Source organism: Clupea harengus, chromosome 6 (assembly GCF_900700415.2).
Source record: "Clupea harengus chromosome 6, Ch_v2.0.2, whole genome shotgun sequence".
Lineage (NCBI taxonomy): Eukaryota > Metazoa > Chordata > Actinopteri > Clupeiformes > Clupeidae > Clupea > Clupea harengus.
Genome location: NC_045157.1, coordinates 5177778 through 5204948, shown reverse-complemented (window position 1 = coordinate 5204948; position 27171 = coordinate 5177778). Strand labels below are relative to the sequence as shown.

Genomic DNA, 27171 nt, shown 5'->3' with positions numbered 1-27171 from the left:
CTCTATGTACAATGTAGCAGGGTGTAATATCTATTAAACACCTTTTTGAAACAAAACTGTGAACTTTACATCTGTAAACTCTGGTGTGCTCTGAAGAGGAATTCCTCTGGATAAAGTGTCAGACTTACTTTTCAATTAATATAAAAACTTTATACTAAACAATGTAACAGTCATGACGCCATTGTTTATTTTATCCGCTAGGGGGGATGAATATTAATAAATGATAGGTGTTTACAAGTGCAACCTAAATCCACAGAAGAAAGTAAAATAAGGTTCAGTGATAGGGCCTATAAGTTAAAGGTCAGCTGTTGCCCCATTAACTTGAATGAGACATGATCTTCTAGTTTATCAACACAGGCCAACTGGCAAAGATCAGAATGAATGCATGGGCAAGCAGAGCCATGGAGAGCATGCTGCGCCTGGAAACCAAAATAAACAACATTTGCAAATTTGACAGATGAGTTCATCAAATTTGAATCCCCTCAAGTCTGTGTACTCACTATCACACAGATTGACAGTGTTAAAACAACTACATTATAGCACATCGTTAGAGGAACTTTAACTATTATAGTTTAAACACTTCTACCTGTGCAACCTATGAAGTATGGGCAAAAGACAGGCACATTTGATGAAGAACATGTCCATACAGGTTTTTGTCCAGGTAAGATAATGGTGAATAATATGGTCTTGATCTCAACTTACACAGCAAAATGACAGAGCAACAGTCAACTAATACTATTTTATGGCTATGATATTTTGCAATTAATCAGCAGTATCAAGTGAAGAGTCAGTTGTGTTACATATTGGAATACTTTCTGTAGGTACAAAAATGTAACAACCTTTAGTTACAAACTCATCGATCAACCAGATGAACTGTGATGTAGCCAAACAACTCTCATTTGCATCAGAGACGAGTGTATGTCAGATCTCTGCTGACACATGGCACTGTATCAAAACAACGATTTGCATATAAAGAAGGTGCTTCTTAGAGAATATGCTTCTTAATACAAGAGAAATTCACAAATCATATCAAAAGGAAGGAGTCCAAAGTTTTACAATCATGTTGAGCTGGCTAAGTATGTAGTTTTCTTTTATTTATAAGGCACATTATGGTCAGGTCAGGTGTTCTATCCAAAGTGACTTACAGCGACTCCTTGTGGGTGTCACTGTTGTGAGGAATCGAACCTGCTTAGAGGGCGGCTAACCACTGTCCCGCCGCTGTCCCGCCGCTGTCCCTCCGCTGTCCCTCCCGCCGCTGTCCCTCCCACCGCTGTCCCTCCGCTGTCCCACCGCTGTCCCGCCGCTGTCCCTCCCACCGCTGTCCCGCCGCTGTCCCTCCCACCGCTGTTTAATAGTAACTTGCTCTAGCCATGGTCATGCATGGTGTAAGCAGCCAATTCATATTTACATAATAGAATACACCTCTCCATACAAACAACAGTCCCCACATAAAGAGAGGTCACTCTGACAAAAACCCTCACATACACAACTTCAGCCTTCAAAGGTAAGCAACACCGCAGCTGGTTTACATTCAGCTGTACTCAGTAGAAGATGTTAAGTTCCTGTTGTCATTGGTGAGGGACTTCTCACAGTGGCCTAACCTCTCAGTGTCACATGCAGGTAATCAAACTCAACAACCTAGCCTGTGTATTATCACACTTCAGGGTGCACCTCAACCACTATACTGATACTCAACAATACTTAACAACAGCTACAACAATGAGACACTTTCTAATTGTTACCTATTTCGGTGTTGTCTATCTGTCATCTTTGTCACTATATTTTTTTTTAACTTTTACCTATGTACATATTGTGGAAAATTAGATACTAGACAGTGGCTTTCACATATCAGAAAGGAAAAACTTTGTTTGATCATAATTTTATCGTATCCGATAATTAGCATCACTCGTCAGGATAACTCCTGTCGGGAAGGGAAAATAACCTATTTGAGAATATAGTTTCACATGCTCTTCAAACACTCTATACAAATAAGGATAGGATGGAGGCCTACGGCGTTCTTCTAATAAGTAAATCTCTTATGTGGTGTGAAGGTGCTCTTTGGTAAAAAAATATTATTATAGCTTTTAATAATATGGTCGGACCAAGGCACTCTTCTTTTCAATAAAAAGCTTTAATCAAATTGCTTGTTCATATTAGATACTCTTAAAAACACTTGCTGCCAACATGTTTCGGCCTAGGATCAGACCTTCATCAGAGCAAGGGCAAACAGTCAGTGTCACAGTCAGTAGCCTCTGATATGCTTCAGCTGGAGTGGGCGGAGTAACCAAACAGCTGAGAAGTGCACAGACTAAAAATATCAACCAGAAAACAAAAGCACAAACAGTTAGAAAATATCAGTGATAAATCCATTATGATCACATTTCTAACAGACTTTAGATAATTTAGCACGATTAGTGTTTGGAAGATTTTCACTTTCCCTGCTTCCCTCACAGACTCACGACCACGCCCCTTTCCCAGCCTGTTAATTTCCCCATTCTGTTTCACTCAGCTCCAATTAGCCCTGATCACCTGCCACCCTGCCACCAACCTTATACGCTACACCTGTGCTCACAGCCCCTTCCTTTCACTCAGAGACACAAAGAACCTGAATGCTGTTGCATGTGCTCATCCTGTGTGCGTTATCTGAACAATGTAAGTGTATTGGTGATTATTTCAATTGACTGAGCTTGATTTAGTTACAGACGGAAGATGTGCCTTTAGAATTGCTTGCTACCTTAATTTGTTGCCTTAACCCTCCTATTATGTTTGGGGTCAATTTGACCCCATTCAATGTTTAACGTCTCTAAATAAATGTTTGACATCATTTTTTTTTTTGCTTCATATTTAATGACTTTTCCTAATTTAATGGGGACAACTGGGTAAAGACAAAATTAACATGATATGTTTTCAATGTCCTGTACACATACTTTACGCATAGGTGTTGTTTGGGGTCAATTTGACCCCAGGCTGTTTTAATTGTATAAAATATACAAGAAATATCAACTTTTTTCATCACATTGTTACTTTTCTTGATAAAAGAAATAGTTTTTTACTCCAAATGTTATAGATAGCAACAATATGTACTTAGAAATAATATGAAGCCATAAAAACACCAGAAGGATATCTCTTTCCAATTTTAGGTCAATCAGTGAGATTTTATGGGGATCTGCATATTTCTCCATAGTCGCGTAACATGTATTCTGGATGTATAAAGAGGGTGGGTGGGGGTATTGTTTTATTTTTAAGGGCTATTTAGGTAGTCAACAAACAAACCTAAAGTACCTGACACAAAAACTTGGGTAAAAAGAAAGAATTATAATAATTTTTTGGAGGTTTAAATTGCTGGGGTCAAATTGACCCCAAGCATAATAGATGTGGGTAAAATTTGAACATAATAGGGGGGTTAATGGAAATGCTCCTAAGTTTGTTTGCTTAGTCTCAGCCTGCACAGGCAATACATATGTTGTACAGTTATTAGTATGTGGCACATTGTATGATTTATCTTGTATTGTATGACTTGAGCGCACTTTGTATGCTGTGGCATCCTTTGTACCATGTAATATTTTGGAGCTGATTTTGTATATCATTTCTCATTCCCTCCTAGGAACCACACACACACACACCCAAGCCTTCCTCACACACGCCTTCCTCACACACACATCCATACAGTCCTACTCATATCCTCAAAGGAAAATCCAATAAACAAATTGAACTGTGAATCCTGACTGGACAAGTGTGTTCTCACCGACACCCCCATTGGTCTCAAGCCAGTCACCCTGAACTCCTCAAACTCCTTTTCAATTAGGATCTTTTAAAGAAAGGACAACATCTCAATAAGACCTGGGAAAGTCATGTCTTTTAGTTTATAAATCCAGCGGCTCTCTTTCTGTTCAATATTTTTTGCCTTTCCCCACGTCTGGAGGTTAAAGGCACATGGTCTATCCCCATTGCAGTAAATGTAATTGTTTTAATCAGTTAAACATGAATATTTTATCAGTTAAACTTTTTGTTCGCCCTCAATCCCGCGCCACCCTTGCTGTAGCTCCGCACCACATTTATAGAGCCACTGGTCCGGCTCCACACTTTGGGAACCACTGGTCTAGCCTACTTGTGGTGTTCCGTATCCTGCCAACCACATGCCAGGAAAGCCCATAAGCGACCAGCATCAAGGGTTTTTCTCTCTCCTGTGTTGTCCGAGTGAGAACGCATCTATTCTAGGTGAGAAAGGGCAACTCCAGACAATGCCCAGACTTGATTCTCCGGACATTGTTCAAAGTTTGTATGTGAAAACGGCTATATGAATGGCCCCTTTCAATCTTAAATTTGAGGGCTTTGTCTTTCTGTCTCCATATTTGAACCAGTACTTATACATTCTCAAGATTTCCCTCCAAAGAAATCTGCATAGTTTACCATTTAATGTTCACTTCATGCATGCATGTTTTAAGAAGTTATAACATATTTGAAACCCATTGCCTGGCCTCTCAAGGATCATTGGTTGCATGTAACTACAATATCCACTAGAGGGCAGTACTTCATCACCAACATGCCTGATGAAAATCAAGACACAGCAGAGCGTGTGAGGAACAACAAAGAATGGCTTTGGTTGCAGCCGAGTCCATGGTGATATGACAGAGAGAGGGGGGTTGGGAATGTTAGAACATTATATTAGGTTACGGCTGTTATTAGCAGTAAGCCACTCTGAGTGGGAAGTGTAGTCACTGCAAGGGGCTGTCACTGTAGGGGTGGGAGGAGCAGGCAATTGCTCATGATTGGAGTCTGGTTTTGTTTATGTGTGCATTTGCGTTGGTGTTCGCGATTCTGGTGAAAGGTTGTCGATATTTGAACTCAACATATTTAGATGAAAAATAAAGGTTTATATATATTTAACTCAAGCTAAGCTCAACAAAAAAAGTTTTATAAACATATAATTGGACCAGACAGACTCGATTAAAGTAAAAATACTTGGACATATGATTTGATATTGAACTAATGTTTTGCAATGGACACACACTGGTTTTTTTTCACTATTATAATAACCAATTAGGAGTGACCTTGAATGTCAATCTGTATTTCTCAGCTGACAATATTCCAGACAACACAAGGTGGCAGCAGAGGGCTTTTTGGGATGGCAGCCTGGAACAGTTAGCGCCATCATGGGCCAAACTGGAAACGTCTTAAAATACAAACAGTGCTCTGTGAACACTGTGTAACATGAGACAATATTTCCTTTTCTCTGTTATTTGTTCAAATGACTTCCTGAGGCACCAGTAGTCATCCACAGCATTGTGTGGGTGATTTCAAAACGTTTGGCTTAAATAAGACCATCTCAAACTCCCCACAGAGAGAACAGAAAAGAAAAGAAAGAAAGAATAAAGTAAACTGTAATTGCCCAGTGCAGGAAGGAATGTCTTTTCAATCCCACAGCTATCCATCAGAAAAGAAGAATAACACATTTTCTTATTCCCTGGAAGATATGAAACACCACCAAAATATTTAACTATCCCTGTGCTAAAGATAGTTTCACTTTGTATTTTATATCATGATTTTCATTTCTAACACATTGTGCTGTTATGTTAGCATGAAAAGTGAGGTGACACTGTGAAATTGGTCTGGCCTCTGGTCTACCTGCAGACCGTACAGGGGCATAGTTATGCAGGAAGCCTTTGCAATTTCCTTTTAGTCTGCGTCACAAACGCAGAGCTACGCCTTGCACCCAAACCACAACCACATGGAGACTCCTCAAGCTCAGGAATTTCCCCATTGACTGAAAACTCGAACCCTAAACCAGCCAAATTGGTACGGGCTGGTTAAATTAATCACAGATGATTCAGACAGTGTTGTTGTGGCATATTTTGTATTCTCTTAAAAAAAAAAAAAAAATACTCATCTGTGATGATTATCACAGCTGTGTCGGCAGTGTGCGACTGATAAGAGTAATTTGTGTTTTTCTTCTCGCTGTCGGAAAAACAGATGTTGTGAGATCTCTTGGGGGCATCTCTCTTAGAGGTTGGCATCTTGGAAAGCTCGCTTGTGTCGTCTGACTAAATAGCACACAGTTGATACGACCCACTTTGTAGTCAGCATCAAAGCTGGGATGTGCATCAACAAACAAGTGCTGTGATCACAGACAAGTATGCTCCAGACTGATATCAAACACAAACCCACATGAGGAGTCTGAGTCACAGGTATGTGCTTGCATGGCAACCCCATACTCTCATCTCATCTCACACACATGCCAGAGGGACCCTTCCACCTAAAGTGTGAACTTGTGGTGCTATGACCCCCCCACCCCCCCAGTGTTCAAACCATGCCCCAGCTCTAAACCAATGACTAATTCACACAGGACTGATACTGAAAAGGCTGTGTTGAAAGAAGCCATTGTAACTTAAGAACTGCAAATTCAAAACATTGTAAATGCAAAGGGTAAGACAGAGTTTTGGGAAGCACACTGTTCATGTTGAGGCCCTCCAGGGGACCTTTGAGGTACTGCAGCCTCAGAACTTGGATGAGGATGTAAGATTGTCATTCAAAAACCTGTGTTAGTTGTCTGTTGAAATGCATTTTGCTTTATTTGCCTAGGATATAACAGGGATTCCAGTCGTACATGTTTAATGAATTTCTCAACATATTGCCCCCCCCCGTCATGTCACATCATTTGGACTAGACTGTTTTGTGTGAAAGTGGACAGATTGCACTTCAAACTGCGCTTCGTGGACAGCAGTTGTCCGTGGCACAAACATTAAGTGATGTTAAAATCCGAATGACATCTCCAAAGCAAACTGCTGTGACAGCCTCTTTCAAGAGGGCCTGTGGAAACTGTGCACACACAGAGAAGATGCTATCACTTCGCTTGTGTGGAATATTAATCGCATTTCTGAAGAGGCAGCTGCTGGTGTCAGTGAGGAGTGAAAGAGAGAGAAACATAAAATTATCAGATGAGAATTTCCGATTGCCAAGTCAGTCTAATCAAGCCCTAGAGATCTTACCAGTCGAAAACATGATGACTGTCTTCGATCAAATTCAGAATTTCCCTCAACTCTCTCTGCACAGTATGGAAGAAAAAAAGCTCACTTTAAGTACACTTGACACCAGCCAGAGTAGACAGCTGTCATCTTGTGGTGCAGTTATGTAACTATGGTAACTACATTAACTGCATTCCTCAATTTCGATCTGCTTTTCTGCAGTGACGCATACTGTAGAAAATGTCAAGCTATCCTGGATGAATGTGTGTTTTTCTTTCTTTTTATGTGCATGTTAGAGTACATACTGTTTCTTTTTTGATCAAACTAATACTACTTTTTATATTTATACTACAGGATATTTTCGATCTCTGTAGAGAACCTTAGTGTACTACCGGGTGCGCAGAAGCTGGAGTCTCTCTGCCAAGGTGGAATTTGTTTTCACCTGGCGTACCTGCCTAGCCCCCTGCCCTTCAATCCAGCGTATGGAGCACACACACACACACACACACACACACACACACACACACACACACACACACATAGACACACGCACACACACACATAGACACACGCACACAAACACACACACACACACACACACAGCCAGAAGGCCTACCTAGCCAGGGGACAGTGGGGACCTTGCATGGGTAATTTATGACAGTCACACACCTGTGCACGCTTACAAGAACAATTATACTCAAAGCCGATTGGTTCTCAGCGCTCGGGGTCTTCCACCTCCCAGGTTATTAATTATTGTTAAACAGTTGCACAGCTATTGCGTGATGTTCGCAGCAAATTAGGCAACTTGGTTGTAAGCACTACAGGTAACCAAAATAGCTTGATTTATGTGTGTGTCAGCTTCAATATGTAAGTATTGTGAAGCGAGAATAACGTTACCAGTTGTAAGGCCGGGATGAGAGAAGTAATTCTGTCTGTAGAAAGTGGTCACTGTCACTGTCGTCCATAACGACACACAATCCTTTGCTCAGATTGTGACGGTGCACAGATACGGCCAGGCCTGATTTTGAGGACATGGTGCTTTAGTATCTGTGATCATGTTCTCTTCCCCTCCACGGACAGGAAAGGAAAGGTGATATGTCAGACACAGACACACACACACACACACACACACACACACACACACACACACACACACACACACACACAAGGATATCCACTTCATCTCCTCTCTGAAATGGCGCTCATGCTCCAGTGCTGTCCAATTTTATCCTCCAGAGCAGTTCCCCTGACAGCAAGAGCAGCATCCTTGGGATGAGGGGAGAGAAAAGAGAAGAAGAAGAAAAGAGAAGAAGAAAAAAGAGAACACAGAGAGGGAAAAGGTGGTGCAAGCTGGAACGAGAGCAGATCAGATTGCTTTGTCTCTGTGTTTTTTTTTTTTTTTTTTTTTTTCTTTCCCTATGACCAATTATCCTGCACCAATATTATTGCAGTATTATCAATAGCAGGGCAGCATGCAGGCCCAGGAGGCCTCTCTGGTAAACACACTGCTTCAGGGCTGGGTGAATAAAGCTGAATGTTTTCATCTCTCCCACCGTTAGCTTTTGCTTTATGTTTGTGCAGTCAATTTAGTAGTTTGTTTGAAAGTCTCAGGGGACGCCGCCAATGGCACTCTGGCATATCCAGTGGTGCAACACAAGAAGACATGAAACTGTAAAAAAACAACTAATATTTGAGTTTTATTTTAACACTTAAGAAATAAGGCATTTGAAAAAAGCATTAGATTTGACAAACCCAAAATAACAAAAACACTTCCATTCTAGGCTGATGTGTTTCTCCCCGTTTCAGTTTGACGCTGACGTGCTTCCAGAGTGGGCAGAGTGATTTTGCCAGCAATTTCATGTGCCAAAAGTTCAAACTTTATACAAAACATACACATTTATGTGAATGAATGGGAGCGCATGGCATGGAACCATTCAGTGCCTTTCAAAGTCTCCTCAAAAGAAGCCTATCATGTGATGATACATATGTTTCCACTTCACAGAGTAGGCATGAAAAGTCCATGGCACTGCTCAGTGCAATGGAACATTATGGGCCCCAGCCAAGTCTCAAATATCCCGTTTGAATATATTCATGTAGGCCTCTATGCAGAGGTTGAGTGAATGCTGGGTTGGAGATGATCATTTAGAGAGTGCACACATCTCCTCATTGAGCTGGGGTTCTACACTCTCCAATTTCACGGAGCCGTTGCTTTTGTTTCAATCAAAAACATTACCACAATAGCATGGATTCGTTCCTTTTGTTTCAATCAAAAACATTACCACAATAGCATGGATTCGTTCCTTTTGTTTCAATCAAAAACATTACCACAATAGCATGGATTCTTTTTCCTCAGTCCTTTTAAGTCCCTCAGTCTCTCCACGGTCACTGATGTCCTGCTACTTGGGCTCAAAGCTGTTGTTGCCCAACCAACCAACCAACCAACCAACCAACCGACCGACCTACAACAACATTGATTTTTACTTAGGCCCATTTACTGGCAATAAACATGAAATATCCCATCAACCTGTGTTTCCAGGATGAGTTAGCGGTTGATGTAGCAGTCTTTGGTACCATGAGCCCCTGGGGCTAAAGAAGGAAGTCGGGATGTTTATGCAGTCTGAGGCAACTGCGTCTGGTGCTGTTGCGATGCTATTTTTGTCGGTGTGTCGATGGCATTTCGAGTAGCCTGGAATTACCTTTCCGAGTCCCCCTCTTTCCTGATAACACGTTCAAGAAAGCATCACGGCCATAACGAACGGAAATGCAGACTAAGTTTAATTCTGCATGCTAATGTACACTCAAAAGGGCAGACACACTCTTATCGTTCGCTAGGTTGGTTTACAGTGATAAGGCTGCCATTGTTCTGCTAAAATAATAATTTTAAAAAATCTTGTTAGCCTTGTGGCATAAATGGCTGGAACTAACTTGATTATAAAAATCCTCTTTTGTTGCGTGGCTAATGGTCGAGGGGGGCTGGGGAATAAAAGCTGTTAGTCAGACATCTATGTCTGAAATGATACCCAACAGGCCTCCCTGCTACTGGCCCCTGTAATATAAATCCCTGTTGCACTTTGTATTCATCCATTTTTAATGTGGAGACCCAGCTGGAGATAGGGGTGCGGTTGTGGTGGGGGCTATAGGTGTCTCTCTCTCTCTGTGTGTGTGTGTGTGTGTGTGTGTGTGTGTGTGTGTGTGTGTGTGTGTGTGTGTGTGTGTGTGTAAACATAAGGGGAAGATGGTGCCTCAGCGATTTGCCAGTGTTTCTCCCCAGATAGGTACTGACAGTGGGAGCGTTCTGGCCTAGACTTGGTCTTGGACCTGGATGAGGATCTGCCTGATATGGGCCGGATCTGTGACAAACACACTTCTAAAGTATGCAACTATTGGGGTCTTACCTACACCCCATTCCCACCCCTCCAGCACTCACACACACACACACACACATATACACACACACACACACACACACACACACACACACACACACTCCCACACACACACACACCCACACACACACACACACACACACACACACACACATAGCTTTTTATAAGTATGCATGTGGTATGGATGATATTACACAGCTGGGAGGTGTGGAGCCAGGAACTCCAGTTATTCGGCAGGCCTCGATGCAGAGAGGGCTGAACTAGACACGGACGCCCAGGCATTCTTGAGTGGGTGGCTTTTTGGAAAAACAAGTGCCCAGGGGACCATGGGGCTTTGTTGCAGTATCTGTTTTTCCCCTCCCAGTCTGCCCCGGCTGGGCAACATATGGAGGAGGAAGTGGAGTCCTACTGTATGTGTGTGTGTGTGTGTGTATGTGTGTGTGTGTGTGTGTGTGTGTGTGTGTGTGTGTGTGTGTGTGTGTGTGTGTGTGTGTGTGTGTGTGTGTGTGTACTAAGGGCTGAGGCCTAGGGCTCAGGGGGTCAGAGAGACAAGAGTGTCTGTCGTATCACACTGAAATTACTGTGTGTTATGTGTCAGTGAAGCAGTGGATAGAACAACATCAAGGCATGGAGTTAAAATAGTAGATAAGCTGTTTATTTCTCTAGTGAATTTATATCTTCGAATTTTCTCTGCACAACAGCATACAGGGAATTGTGACAAAATATAAATAACAAAATTCAACAGTGTTTATTTTCCTCTTTTAATTTAATTACAAACCTCAGTTAAAAGTGGCAAAATTGTCTAATGTTTTCAACATATTCCATTCTCTCTTTCTCTTTCTCTCTCTCTCTCTCTCTCTCTCTCTTTCTTGCACGCCTTAAGAATGTAACATTGAACAGCAACTTAAAAAAAGTATGGATATCATTATTTACAACAATCACCTTTTGGCGAACAATGCTTGGAGCTTATTGGAAAGTCTCTTCCATGTGTTGAATGCAATGAAAGAAAAATACAATTATGTTATACAAAGATCAAAAATACTATTAAAAACCCTTATTATAAATGGCAGCACTATATTAATAAACTGCTGTTGACATTTTACATGTAAGTACAAAATCCTGTTGAGGTAGTACCCTCTGAAGTCACTTATAATGTTAAAATACTGAATTAACATCACTAAACTTTTTATTTACAATACAGCAAATCTATGTTCCTTACTTCATTAAAATTGTATTCCTTTGGTAAACACAACTGTTCGACATGTGCAGTCCTGCAAGAGTCAATTGTACATTCACAATATTTTGCATCTATTTTTGGAATTCTTTTTTTATGATACATTATGCAAAAGGGGGCAAGTACGTTGTTTTACAAAAGCTCTTTTTATTAATAACATTCATTCGTGCTGTGTTTCCACCACTGACTTGGTAACTGGCATATTGACTCTTGTAGAGTGCTTCTTACTTCACCCAGCAATTAATTTGGAAGAAAAAAAAAACAAACAAAGAAGAATTCATGAAAACAGTTGAAAGGGAAGTCTGCGGCCCCAGAGAGATGTCCATAAGACATTAGATCCAGTGTGTTACCCTTGGTCAGGGATGTAAACATCAAAGGTGCCTCGTATTGGCCTAATTAACTTATTTCAAAATAAGCCTTGGCAAAGAAAACAACTATTTCTGTCAGTGAAGTTGAAAGTAATTTGGCAGGGCAACTATTGATTATGAAGTTACTCTGTGAACATGAATGCATAACAGAGACTCCTTTGTATGTCTTTTTTTCGCTTACACATATTAAATGTCAGTCCCAGAGGGAAGTAAATTGTGTGGTGGACTGCATGAGGGGAAGAATGGGCTATGAATGTCATACCAAGAGCACTTAAGTTTACAGAAAACTCTAGTATCAAATGGTACAGAGATGGAACATTCTTCATCTTGTTAAATGGCAAACTTAACTTTGGTTTGAAAAGATAATAGGAGGAGTAAGCCTAGTTTACATGGAAAATACTGGGGTTAACATAAACAAAACACCTCCGATGTTCATGACAACATGTATACTCCCACAAATAAGAAAATAACATTGTTTATTCACACAAAGTGATTGTGTACTGTGGATTTTGATGAATAAACATCTAAACGCTAACGAGTGAAAGAAGAAAATATATACTTTTTTATGAATAACGAATAAAATAAACTATGGAAATAAAGTATCTATAAAAATATACGAGATTTTGAAAAAAAAAAAAAAGATATTTAATTCGTTTATTAAATCCTGTAGTATAGCAGTTAGGACTGGGAAAGCCGCAATCGAAACAGTCATCTGAAATAAATGTTCAGTGCAATCAAATTTAGTTTATTTACTCGACGTCTTAAGCTCTGACTTTTAGAATATCTTCATTCGCTTACCACCTACTGCCCTCCCTCCCTTTAATGGTCGCTGGGCTGGTTGATCTTTGGAGAGTGGACAGTACTTAATTGTGTGCGCATTATCCCCGTTGGCACTGCATAATGGACATGTGTAAGCCCGGAGAATGGGACACACAACCCTGCCGTCTGGTGTTTTCAGTACGTGAGAGCCGTACACCTCCTCCGGAGCTCCGTTATTCCGACAGAAGACGCAGATCTTAGGCTCCTGCTTATTCCGTGCCGCTGGCTTCCGCATCTTCCGCTCCATGCCAAACAGATCAAATCCGGTGAAGCTTCCTCCAAATCCGACGTCCCGGTCTTGTTGAGGGACGCCCGCGCTTTGGTTTTGGAAGGGGCTCAGTATCGAGAAGCGCTCTTTCAAGTCGAGGATGGAGGTAGGCGGGGGACTCCCGGAGGGACAGCAGCAGTCCAGGTGTCCGCCTTCACCGCTGGCCGAGATTACGCACGCACACGCAGGAGAGTCATCCAAGCCCAGAGTTGCTTTCAAGGACTCCGTGATGGAGTTAGGACTTTGGGGCATCGTGTGCTTGTTATTCTTCGTGACCAGTGTCGACAGTCCGAGATAGTCATTCCAAAAATTGAAAGTATAGTCATAGGGAGTGCGCGCGTTCAAATAATTGTGGTTTAAGAAATCCATCGCTATCTTTAACTTTCAATGTATTCCGTCAGTTTATTCTTACGGAGTTCTCCGCCAGTATGCAGTCAAGTCCAGTGCCTTTCTTGGGTAGCTCAATGCGTCAGCAGCACAACAGGCTGCTGGTTATAAGGCTCCCGGAGAAGCTGAGAGGAGGGCGGGGCTCTTTTCAAACCAAGTTTATGATCAGGTTGAAACCATGTTTCCCCGAGCTTCGATAGACTGATAAAAAAAAAGCGGGGCGATTTTTGGAAGGAAGGGCAGGCAACGGGAACTAAGAGCTAGAAACTTCCACAGAAAAAAGCTATATCCATGTTGCCAAAACATTTTTAAAATAAATGGTGACCAAATTACATGTTTACATGCAGTTTACAAATGGTAGTAGTGTACGAATACTGTACATATTTGTCGATTCCTAGGGTCTTAAACGTGAAATGATGATTGTAATCATTTATCGGATTGAAGATACTCATTGCTAGTGCTCATAGAGCTTTTATATAAATAATATTATCAGTCGAGCAGAACAAAGAGCTTCTAACGTGAATCAGCAGCGTGCTTTTGAAAATCTATTACCTAAGCCAGAGAGATTCTGGGCATAGATGTTATTCAGGATATTCCAGCATAACAGCACTCTGTGTAACTGTTATTACTCAATGCTACTGTTTTCCTGTAGTAATAAAAACGGCGCAGTCACCTTTTTGCGGTCATTCTCAGGAAGACACATTGTTTAAGGGCTGCGGTGCAGAAACTCAACACATATTATGTAATAATACCTAGATGTAACATTATAGTTGTTATCACTGTACCTAAGTAACGATAGGCCTGTCTATGAAATTATTATGGTTTGCATTAAACTCTGTGAAAGCACACGAGGTAAAATCAGTTGTAGGTGTATCATTTTGAGCTAAATAGCTTATGATCGAATGTCAGAAGATTTACTCAGGCCCTGGTGTTCTTTTATGGTGTTCCTGCTGTGGTCTTGGCACTGGTTGAAAAGCCTCAGCCTTGGAGGGGCATTGTGCTACAAGCTCAAGGCTGAATGAAGGCAAACTGTGTTGCCCTTCAAGCAATCCTCTGCAAATCCGTTCTCCAAAAATACAGGGCTCCAAATGACACGCAGGGAGCTTCACAGTTAATGAAGTCATCCGGATTTAAACACGGCCCTCATCTGCATGTTCCTTTTCGCACTGAGAACAAAGACGGGAGGGGGAGCTGGGGAGAGGAGAGAAGGGGAGGGGGACTTCCCAGGTTTGACAAGGTGCAGAGCAGCTGATGAATGTAGGCAACTAGCCAGAGACAAAGAGATTTTTCCCTCGCTAAAACTTTAATCAATCTCGTCGGGGTGGGGGGGGGGGGGTAGACTAGATAATAAACATAAATAACGCCACCGAAGAATGTACCGTGGGTGAGAGTCAGTGTCATTTCACACAGCCCTCCCACTGTCCTGCTCAAAACAATCAACAGCAGTGTACAGTGTGCAGTGCCTGCTATTCCGCTGTCCCGCCACCGGGGGTCTGTGTGTGCCAGGCAGAGTGTTGTTATTGGGGTGACGTCATCACGCGGGGCTGTGTGGACCCCGTTTATTTCCAAGGGCTTTTGTGAGAATCTGTGATATGTAAGGGAGGGAAACAACCACATGATGTGAGCCACAACCATCACCACCACCCCCACAACAACAACACAAACTGAATCTGTCATCTTTCATCATACTGTGTCATTTCAAGCAGTCCAGGCTGTGACGGCCTGCAACAATAGCTCACAAAGACACACAAACAGAGACAGCCATTAGGTTGTGCAAACTACTGACTGGCATAAACAATAAAACCAAATATGGCAACTGTCATTCATCATTTTCACATTCTATGTTAGTTACTGGCAAACACGTTAGCACGTTGTCATATTTCTCATCAATGTTAATGATAAAGGTTATGCTTGTACTGCACAGTAGGGCAATAATGGCTTCATGTCACCTTCTATGCTCTGCTAATTGCACCTTAATAAGCAGAGACTTCTTGACAGATGCCTAGATAGGGTCTCTCTCTGTTGGTCCCCAATGCTTATTAAAAAGTCACCCAGAGAAACAACATGCCAGCCTAATGATGGCTTTAGCGATAGCCGCAGTCCCCTGCGTTGTTTCGGGCCTTAAGATTAATGTGTCTGTCGATAATGGTGCATTCTACAGCAGCGATCCGGTGCTCAGTTTCCGACCATGTGCCGTTACACAAGCGCTTCCTCCATCAGTATTAATGATCTGCCTTCACGGAATGCGAGCGGTGGGGTCCCGCTGCAGCGCCGCCATGAGAGCCACTGTATTTCTAATTAAGAGCAGAGGAGAGATTGTTGAACCCCGGCCAGCCGGGAGGATTAAGGCTATTTTAAGGGGGGAATTCAATAGAATGCCATACCTTGAAGTTTAGCGAAGCAGAAAGTAGTAAAGAGGATGGTCTTTGTGTGGACATGCTTTGCTTTGTTTAGTCATTTTTTATGTTTTTTTTTTCTCCCATAATGCCCACCTGGATTCCAACCACACTTGGAGGAATTACTATTCCGTTGCTCAGCACGAATTCTTTCTTGTTATCTCTTGTTAAAAGGAAATGTAAAAGAAAGTAAGTGTCTCTTTTGTGACTATAAATGAAAGAAACCGTAAAATCACAATCACCTCAGTGACTGCCACTGTGTTATACTTGCATATGGCCTATACTTTGTCTCATAACACACAATACACAGGGAATCAGCAAACATGAATTGAAACTTGAAAACTGGCTGACTACATGCTCAGGGCATGCAGCTTCTGCAGGGCTGTGACAAAGCTGTGCTAACACACACACACACACACACACACACACACACACACACACACACACACACACAGAGAGAGACACACACACACACTTACAGCTTTAGTATCCCCCAATGCCCGATGCCTGTCATAAATAATGAATGTAAAGAGCCTTTTCTGTGTGCTAATAGTCAGCCATCAAGATGCCGAGGTACCAAAGAACACCTCTAATGCCCAATTCTTTACATCACAGAAGACTGCAGGCAAAACTATTGCAAGTAGCGCAATGCTATTCCCTGTATGAGTTTCCCTGATTTATTAGCACTATCAATAATGCAGCAGCCAAGGCAAAGAGTCCTGTGGTTATTGCACAGTATTGCACTAAATGATGCATTATGTTCTACAATGAAGAGGGAGAATACTAAATGGCGTATCTACCCCCCCCCCCCCACACACACACACCCCCTTCAATTCAGAGCTTCAGCACAGTTATATCTATCCCTCCATCAAAGTCTCTCCCTCTCTCTGTATTTATCTGTCTCTCTCGTTCCTCTCCCTCTCTCTGTATTTATCTGTCTCTCTCGTTCCTCTCCCTCTCTGTCTGTCTTCCATGCGGAGTCAGAGCTGTCTTAAGATAACACCCCCCCCCCCCCCCCCTGCGTATAGGACACCCAATACTCATAATGATGTGGAGTCAGAGCTGTCTTGAGATAACCCCCCCTGCGTGTAGGACACCCAATACTCATAATGATGTGGAGTCAGAGCTGTCTTGAGATAACCCCCCCTGTGTGAAGGACACCCAATACTCATAATGATGTGGAATCTGCCAGCGGCTCTCCGGGGTCCCTCGGTTTCTCAACCCCACTAATATGACTGAAATATTAATGGCTGTGTCATTACTTAATTTTGTTGTGACTAGAAGGGATTAATACTCATCCATTAAGTTGGGGCGCTTTTTCTCGAGCGTCTGGAAGCACCTCGTTCATATTTGGAGGAGTGGAATAAGATTACGAGGTGATGATCTATAGAGCCAGGCCGCCAGGCCGCCAGCCACCGCTGCCAATTGATTTAGCGGTTGGAATTGACAAAGTGAATATTATATGAGGCTGTTGCTGACCAAGGGAAACATTTACTTTTAATAAGATACTGTTGTTCCCACCGGTGCGAGAGTAACGATAAGCCGTTTGTAACAGCTCATGCCCCCAGAACGAGCTCAACATTAATAACAAGAACATTATCTCAGAGTGATTCATGGGATATAAGACACTATAAAGTCTCGCGCACACAAGCAGCCTGATGTTTAGGCAGTGTTTTAAAAGCTGAATTTAAACATTAGCTTGTAAGCATGTGGGCTTGTGCTTACTCTGCAGCAGGGCCCTTTGATAAGGTAATGCAGTGATCACTGCAGATAGCGCCTTAGAACTCACTCAGAGCACAGCTGTGCGGTTTGAGGGGTCGAGTGAAAGGGTCTGCCATCACTGTAGTTTGCTGTCATGGTAAAGTGTACAGTAAAAGGACTCCCCTGTATGTATGTAGAGTGCACCTACACTATGGAGTATAGGCATGATTGGTTCAGAGTAAAAGGACTCCCCTCTATGTATGTAGAGTACACCTACACTATGGAGTATAGGCATGATTGGTTCAGACTATGAATTGTTTGAGGGAGTCCAGCGGAGCGGCAGAGTCTGTTTTGGCCAAAGCGGAAGTTTAACGTTAAATAAAACCCACGATAAATAAAAAGAACTCACCTGTATGCACAGTATATAGAGCACAGCTACAATATGGAGTGGAGGCATGATTGGTACAGACAGTTCTAGCTGGGAGATTTGTAATTCCACCCGTGAAACTCCTGTCTGTTTAGTGACTGGAGAAAAGAGCTCTGATGGAGGGAAAGCTTTTTTTCTTTCTTTCTTGTTTGCCTAATAGGCCTCAGTCACCAGATGACTACAATGAACATCCATGCTGGCCTGCTTTGCATATAAAATGCCACGTCCATCTGTCCTCCTTGCCTCACCCGCGTGCTTCCTTTTAAGCCGCCTCTTTGTCAAGGCCCTGGTCAGCAGATGACCGCATGGAATCATTAATATCCATTAGAGCAAACGGTGTGAAGATGCAAATTCAGCCATATTCACAAATTTAATAAGGGAGGTCATTTAATCTGGCATGATAGATTGTGGTAGGGAATTGATGGCATACTGCATCTAAAAATGGGATTCAGGTCTCATACTTTATGGCAAATCTCAAGGCCCTGGGACCTTAATGAAAGTCTTTTAGAGGCGCTATCGGGAAATATCACCATGGCTTCAGCCACAACGACAATGTCAGATTGACATCATGCAGGGTGTGTTCCACTAAGTCACTACCCTAATCACCAACCCAGGATCTCTCTCTCTCTCTCTCTCTCTCTCTCAATCCCTCCCCCCCCTCTCTTTCTCTCTCTGTCTCTCCCTCTTTCATGCACACTCACACACATGCACACTGATATACTCACACAAACACATCACCCCAGCAATCTCCTTGAAAAGATTATGAAGGACCCAGAACAAAATTGAGAATTGATAGTGAAAGCCTGTAAATGGAAATTATCTCCACTTCAATACATTGACCGTGGAGTTTATGAGTTTATGTTGAAAGGAGCTGGGAGGGAAAATAATGTGTATCACAAGACTGTACTTGTCCTTTATCTCTGTGTGGACAGAGAGGGATATGGGCGCTGTAATTGCATATCCAATCCCTAAATGCCATATTATATGCGTGCTAGTATACCGTATAAACATACTATTTCCATCGGGAGCAAGCCTCTGCTCTGTTTATGAGAAATAAAACCAATATGTGAGGTAGTCAATGGCACCAGAGATAATTGTGTGCTTGGAAAAAAAAACCAAGAGTGATCTAATGGGTAGCAACACATCGCTACAATGGCATAATGGCTTCTCATTTAAGTATTGGCTGGTCCGAGTAGCCATGTTAATTCTAGATACAATGAAAAATAAGGGCGCCTGTGCCTGAATAAGTTCATTTGTGGCAAGCTCAATTCAGCATGTATGAATGAGGCGGTGTTGGCATGACTCCATCCGTTGGATGGGCTAATTCAATTGAAGTTCTGAATGAGTAGTAACAGCTTTGACTCCTCCAAATGAGCCTTTGTTTTATCAAAAGGCAAAGAGGATAAAAGAGACAATCAAACCAGGCTATTATTGAAGTCACAGCTCAAGTCACACACTGCATCCATCCACCATTTTTTCTTCTTCAGAATTTCACTTTACAATTACCACCACGTAGGCAATGTTGATGCAACCCAGATGTCTTTTGCTTCAACAGTTCATTAAGCCAATGCGCACAAGCAGGGGTGGACGTCTTCGAAGCATTATCAGTCAGTATTTTCATTGCAGATACCATTCCCTCCAATTCTTGTTTGCACATTTGTACCCAGGAGAGCCAAGCTTCAGTAATTGCCGTCCCTCTTCGTCTTTAGGTGCAATGCATTATGTGTAATAAGTTGATTAAACCGCTATTCCCTCCTGCGACTCTGTGATGAGACTAATTCTCGTGTAATGAAGACTATTAATATTCTGATTTCATCAGAAAGAGAAATTCCAGATTTGCTATCAGCGGGAGGATGGCAAATGATGGCATCGCCAGCCAACGAGCTGAAGAGACAGACGGTAATTAAAGAGAGGCTCAAGCCGGGTTCCACAGACGGTTCCGTGTTCCACAGGCGGTTCCGTGTTCCACAGACGGTTTCCTCCGCCACATCCTCAGCGTAATGGCCGTGTCCATGTGACAGCCCAAAAGGGTGAGGAAAACAATTTCATTTAAGAGGCTTAGGGGATTGAAAACTGTACGGCGAGGAATAGAAATGGCATTTAACAAAAAAAAAAAAAAAAAACACAGAAAAAAGACTTGGCCTTGGGTCTTTTGTACTGTTTGTGTGAAAATAACATTAATTGGCCCAGTTTTGTCTCCTTGAGCTGGACTGCATTATGAGCTCAGGAGACTGACCCATTTGGATCTGAATCCCAAGGGGTCCCGGTGTTCTCCAGGCATAAAACAAACACTTTAAATCCTCCAACAGCAAACACACAAGACCTTCAGTATGGCGTTGGGGCTACATTGTATATATTTATAATGAGCTTTAATTTAAATCCTCACCCTAACCAAAACAGCACACAAGATGCAGTGCACAGAAGGACATGCGTGGATACCGGACAGCAGGTGCAACCGAGCATGTGTTTCTCATTATACATGAACAATGTAAATGTGGTGTGTGTGTGTGTGTGTGTGTGTGTGTGTGTGTGTGTGTGTGTGTGTGTGTGTGTGTGTGTGTGTGTGTGTGTGTGTGTGTGTGGTTTGGGGTGGGGTGGGGTGGGGTGGGTGGGCTGTGTGGGTGGATGGATTACTGTGCAGAATCTGCACAGCATCTTTGTGTTGGGCTGTTATTAGCCAAGCTAAATCCTGCCATACACTGGTTTCAGTGCTGCTGCAGGAGACTTTCTCTCTGTCCGTTTGAAGTTATCCCTCGCGCATAATCTGCTGCTGGTGCAGATTGACATCATGTGGCTGCTATTCTTAAACTGCCTGATTAAATATACACTGGTGTATACAGTCATTGTCCTTATAAGCCTTATTCACATTGTACATTTATGGTATAAAGCCCAGCAGCTAAGACAATGTGCTAGCGCTATTATTAAACACCATTTTAGAGTCCCTCATGCCTGAATCCAGTTAAAGTTTATCTGATGTGCAACTTCATGTTTTAAACACGAATAGATACGTATGTTGCTAACATAGTCCTAACTTGTTTTTAATTCCAGTAACTATGCGGATCTGGCAGAACATATCCTTAGTTTATGCTTTTTTTCAGGTTTACCTATAGATTTACCTATAGATTTACCTGTGTATATGTTCCAGTATCTATGAGGATCGGGCTAGAGGAGTACTCAACACATATCCTTAGCTTCTGACTTTGCCTTTGCTTTGTTTTCCCTTCTTCAGGTTTACCTATAGATTTACCTGTGTGTGTTCCCTAAGACCCACCTGTTTGTTCAGCGTAGGCCGTTGTTAGTCCCTGACTGACACGTCTAAAAGCAGCCTTCTGCCCAGGCCTCCTCCTGGGATGCTTGTATTTTAATGCGTTGTTTGTGTTTGGTCGAGATTATGCTTCACAGGACACCCACAATGAACCTGACACGGACACAATGGTGCCTTTGTTGCCTTGGCTTAGACTGGGAGAGCAGCTAACCTTTCGTCCCCTCCTCTCATCTCTGCCGACGCCAAAGCTGAAACATGGCTGCTTTTAACCGACTCTCAGAACATGTTACAGTGTTCATGACGGCTCTGTGGAGTCAGTGCCTTTGGGGTTCTAAAACAGAGAGTGGTGTTTTTTGTGTGCTGTGAAAGTGTTTTTTAACATTTTCACGAGGCACAGTCTAACTACCATGTTTACCTTCTGAAAGCAGGCTTGTTGGAAAAGACAGTGCTACTTATTCTTAATGTACTTCGGCAGCTGGGCGATGTGAGTCATTGTACACAAAATCAATGGTAGCTGCAAAGCAAAGGCGAACTGCTTAAACCAGCATATTTGCGCACCCTTTGTTTTACAGTCTTCCCTTCCCCTGTGCTGTGCAATGATACATCTGCCAACCCTAGTCCACAATGAATATGCTTATTAGGGGATATGATCATGCGATGTGAAAGCCTCGGTGAAACATTTAATCTCCTCCATTATCCACCTCCCTGAGCCTTTCAGTGCAAGCAGAGGCATCATTAGTGTGGTGGTCGCCAAAGTGATTGATTTGGATCTAAGCTCAGACAGCCTTGCGTGCATGTGTCTAAGTGTGTGTGTGTGTGTGAGTGAGAGTTGTGTGTGTGTGTGTGTCTGTGTGTTTATTTTTGTATGTGTATGTGTACATGTACGTTCGTCTACTTCCGTCTGTATGTGTGGGAGTCAATCAACACCTTGCGAGTTCACAAGCACCCTGGTGGCATACAGACAGGAGGTTATGCGAGCAGTCATTCCATATGTTATTTGACAGATCCGTGGTGGTTAGCTGACCCTGGGGTCTTTGCCGAGGCACACACACACACACACACACACACACACACACCCACACCACACACCACTAAGGTACACTACTGCTGAGCTCTCACACTCCTGTCCGTAACAAGGCCCTTCTCCAGATGGAGGGCCCATTACCCTGCTCCCTGCTGTCATAAAAGATTCCCTTGTACTCCGGCAAACCCAGCACGATGCGGGCTCAGCTAGCCGAGTAGCCGTCTCCTAAAATGGCTCAAATGGTATGTGACTCTAAAAAGAGTGATTCCACTCTATAACCCTGACAGCAGCGCTGCCCCTAATGGGGTCTTAAAGCTCCATGCCTGGATTACTGGCAGGCCAAGAATGCAGTACATGTATACTGATGGATCAGCACTGATTAGCTGCTGTCTGTGTCGTCCCTAGTCTTTGTTTTTGACCTGGTCAGCCTGGAGTGTGATCTCAGCTCTCCATTCAGAAGTAAAGTGAATATTGGATTAAAAGGGATTTGTGGTTATTATTGCAAAACCTCTCCAAATGCTGTGGAAAAATCGGCAATCAAATGAACAAAAACAAACATTTAAATAGGCGTTCTTTCATCACTCCTTGGCCTTGATGTTGTTGAAGAGCACAGAGTTGCCACTCCAGTGCTATTCCTGTTGCACTCAGTGCAGTCGTAGTCTCTTACACTGGCAGATCTGTCCCTGCAGCTGTTCAACTTCACTTGAGAAGCTGTAGTCTGCATAAACATAGTTCCTTGGGACCCTGGTTGGAATAGTCTCTCTGTTAAAGACAGAAAGCAAGCACCAGGGAAAACTGTCTGTGACTGTGTTAAATGTTATTGCGCTCACACCTCTCCCAGCCTTTAGTTATGTGTGTGTGTGTGTGTGTGTGTGTGTGTGTGTGTGTGTGTCGAAGTGTTCCTTGAGAAATCCCTTTTTTTGCATTAGCATTTGACAACGGCTAATTTACGCTCTGATCCCTGAGAAGGGCTCTCCGCACTGAAGCGGCCCAGTGGAAGCGCAGCCCACAAAAGCGGCGAGTATCAGATTTGGACAGCAACCTGTGAGGGTTGGGAACCCGATCCGGCGAGCCATCCGGAGGCAGCTTCAGGGGGTGGGAGGGGAGGGCAGGTTCTAGTCGTGTGAAAAGCGCCGGTGTTTTCCAGTCCAGGGGTTTTCAAAGTGGCCGCTGGGCTCGGAGCTCCTACCTCCCTGACTGGAGCCACCTGTCCGCCCCGACCAAAATCCCTCAACCTGAAAGTTCACCGCGGGGGTCCCGCCGCACAGCAGGCAGCCTTATATCCAATCTGCTTCTTGCATGCCGACAAATATGTGGTGATGACAGACTTGTTAAGGAAATTTCTATGGCTGCCCCTCATTACGTTTTTAATGGAGACTACATTTAGGGGGAGGTCAAAATGCTTAAGGGCTTAAGGATCAGAGTGCAGCTTAGCCATACATTTCAGGTATTTAAAGGGTAATTTGGTGACCAACATGCTCTCCTCACATTAACGTCTAACTCCATGTACGACATTAATGCTGAGAATAGCATCTTTGATGAGACCCACACATCTGGGGTGATTCAATAAATGACCAGCTTCTGGTTTTGTGAAGAGGTGACAATAAATCCTTCATTATCCAGGCTGAACACATCAGAGGCATTAAAGTCATTGGATTATAGGTCACTGAAATGTACCCATAATGAGAACAGTGACTCGCGGATTCAGCATAAGGTTAACATTAAATTGAAATGGGCACAATGGAATGCTTAGTAAATGCTAACATATGCTTCAAAAGATCTTAACTACAGCAGCAGAGATCAACCAAGAAGCAATCACAACACACCATCATATATTACTCGTTAGCGTTACACAATATTACAGTCTTGTACGATCTTATGTCTCAGGCAGGTTATCAGGTTTAGGGTTTTTCCACAGCGAGCCTGTCCGTCTCCGAGTGCAGTGGGCAGGCTGGAGTAGGTTGGTGCAGAGTCGCACAGAATTCCTGCTCAAGGAGTGTCAGTTGGCCCTTTGTTCCGCCAGCAGCCTCTGTTCTGCCCAAGTGATTTGCCAAATGGACAGTCAACGTTCCACAGCCTCCTATGACAACTCACTACCATCTGGTGCGTTAAGCCACTGGGTATTAGATTCGGTGCACTTCTGAGTCCCATCTGACTTCAAATAGGCCCCATCTGACATGTAAAAACAGAAATATATATATATATATATATATAGATAGATAGATATGTATAGGCATGTTACAGAATGTACAGTATTTGCATGTAAACATTGTGATCAAACATAAAAATGAATACGAATGTTAAAAAGATTGTAGGTATTGAGTGAGCACTGATGTGTGACTCACAGGCAGATGACGGTCAGAGAAAAGCCAATTCCAAACTTCGAATTAGCAGAGAACACATTTCAGGGGAAGGGCCGCATGAACAGGCAGCAAGTGCAGTGTAAACAGGTTGTTCAGGGGGTGTAGTGTTTCTTGTCACATGTCAGTGTGGAATGAAGTGGGTGTCACATATAGTGTGCATAACGTATAGTGTGTATAACGTACAGTGTGCTTAACAGCGTGAGACACACAGTAGAGAGTAGAGAGTAGAGATTAGATAGCATGTCACAGGCACAACACACAGATATTCAATATTATATCACAGGACTAATAATCTTGCTAAGACGATCGGACAGAAATTGAAACAGCTCTCAGATTTTCTGCTCCCATAGTATATAGGGTCAAGAAATGCAATTAAATGCTGCAATCCCTATAATGTTAACTGTAATGTGAGAGCCCCTGGATATCTCACATAGTCTGAGGGAGTAATGAAACGAGACAGCAGGCCAATGAGAAGGAGAAAAACATCTCAGATGTAGTAAGCCTATTCCGACTTGCTGTGTGTATGTGTCGGCCTGTGTGTGCCTGTGTGTCTGTGTGTGTGTGTGTGTGTGTGCGTGTGTGTGCGTGTGTGTGCGTGTGTGTGTGTGTCTGTGTGTGTGTTTCTGTTTCTGTATTTCCACTTGTTTGTAAGTGTCTGAGTGTGTGTGCACGCACGCACGCGTGCATATGTGTGTGTCTGTCTGTGTGTGTGTGTGTGTGTGTGTGTGTGTGTGTGTGTGTGTGTGTGTGTGTGTGTTTCCGTGTTTCCACTTGTTTGCATGTGTCTGAGTGTGTGTGCACGCATGTGTGCATATGTGTGTGTCTGTGTTAAAGTGTGCTCACGGTCCCTCTTATGTGTCCCTGAAAGCATTTTCCAGATGCCGTGTTAGATTACGGCAGCGCTGGGACTGCAGCCATCACACAGCATCTGACTCAATTCCGCTGCGAGAGTGTGTGTGTGTGTGTGTGTGTGTGTGTGTGTGTGTGTGTGTGTGTGTGTGTGTGTGTGTGTGTGTGTGTATGCATCCAACAGGAGACGTGTGACAGGTGCAATCTCCCAGCTCCAATTTAAAGATTTCTGTGGCTCGTCCGCCTGCCTGGCAGCAAACACTCTAATTCAGCACCAGATGTAAAGCAAGCTTTCTAAATACTCTAAAAACAAACCCTGCCATGCTCAGTGCAATCAACATACAGGAAATATAGCCACAAGGTACTTTTAAGTACTTTTAAGCCCTCTGTGAGGGTCTACACAGCATGATTTCCCTGTAGCAACAAAAGAGGAAATCTTCATTCCACGTAATCGAGGATATACTGTGTTACATGCAAAGTATAATGTAATGACCTCACACTGCAGTTTCTAGATGCTTATGACATCACATTGTTTGTTTGCTAAAGGCTTTAAGCATTTAAAAATACTGTGACTACTGAGATTCTCACCATTAATCTTTTAAATACACAAGGAAGTGGCAAACATGTACCTTTTTTGTATAATGCTACCTCTTGGGTTTTTTTTGTGTTTTTTTTTTTTGCATTTAAGTAAAACCTGTCCCGGGCATATTCATTTCTGAAATAGCCAATAGATTAATGGTGTCTTGGATGATGAATGCACAAGATCATAAATATTCATGGATGGGCTAAATAGTCTCCACTGACACCAGTTATAACAGTTGCACTCCGGGAAAAAAAAAACCTATCTGGAAATTTACATGAGGACCTTAGGAGATGTATCATTTCTGACAGCTCGGACAGCTATGAGGAAGGACACTAAGTGAGCCAAAATGGATTTTGACCTACACATTTAACACCTAAACACACGTTCTATATTTCTCTGCCCTGGTCATTAGGTCCTTCCCTAATCAAGTGGCTGATCCAGTGAACCAAACAATATGGAACTGGACAAAACCAAACAATATGGAACTGGACAAAACCAAACAATATGGGCTAAAGGAAAGTCGCCTTCAGGTTGAAGTTTCTGTGCATTCTGATATTCCTGTATGTATATCACATCTTCCAAAAAATATGAGGTGTTGCATTACTCATAAAGCATCCACACTGATGGCAAGTGGCAGAATTCATCTTCACATATTTAGCTACAGATTCTGGCGAAGGCATCCAATTCATCTGCGGCTTCTCCTGCTTGTCCTGGCAAGAAAGCTGAAGCTCTAAATTAAGTAGCACAAAATCGACTGGCTGCTTCGAATAAATCAGATGACTGTCTGACTGTGTGTGTGTGTGTGTGTGTGTGTGTGTGTGTGTGTGTGTGTGTGTGTGTGTGTGTGTGTGTGTGTGTGTGTGTGTGTTGTGTGTGTGTGTGTGTGTGTGTGTGTGTGTGTTTGTGTTGGAGAGGCACAGGGGAAGACTGATCCTCATAGCAGATGCACTTATGTAACACGGAGGAAATCAGGGCCTGAAAAGGGTATGTGTGGTAAAAGTGTCCAAGTATAACTATTGCAGACCTCGCGGATTCTCCAGTTCCTCACAGAAGTTGATTTCCGAGCCCTCAGATCAAAGGGACTTGTGTGGCGGCTGAATCCAATAATGGAAAGGTCACAAGATATAGGAAAGATAGTG

General features: G+C 42.9%; 1 protein-coding gene across 1 annotated transcript; it reads right to left on the bottom strand.

Annotated features, from left to right (window-relative positions):
* Window positions 1-10981: 10981 nt before the first annotated feature.
* On the bottom strand, window positions 10982-13649 carry nanos1 (nanos homolog 1). The gene has a single exon (XM_012820580.3). It carries the CDS (start codon window positions 13404-13406, stop codon window positions 12726-12728), a length of 681 nt encoding a protein of 226 aa, XP_012676034.1. The 5' UTR covers window positions 13407-13649; the 3' UTR covers window positions 10982-12725.
* Window positions 13650-27171: the final 13522 nt, after the last annotated feature.

Bases quoted from the DNA above. Each gene is read 5' to 3' on its own strand.
- nanos1 (XM_012820580.3), bottom strand. From the start codon at position 13,406: ATGGATTTCTTAAACCACAATTATTTGAACGCGCGCACTCCCTATGAC.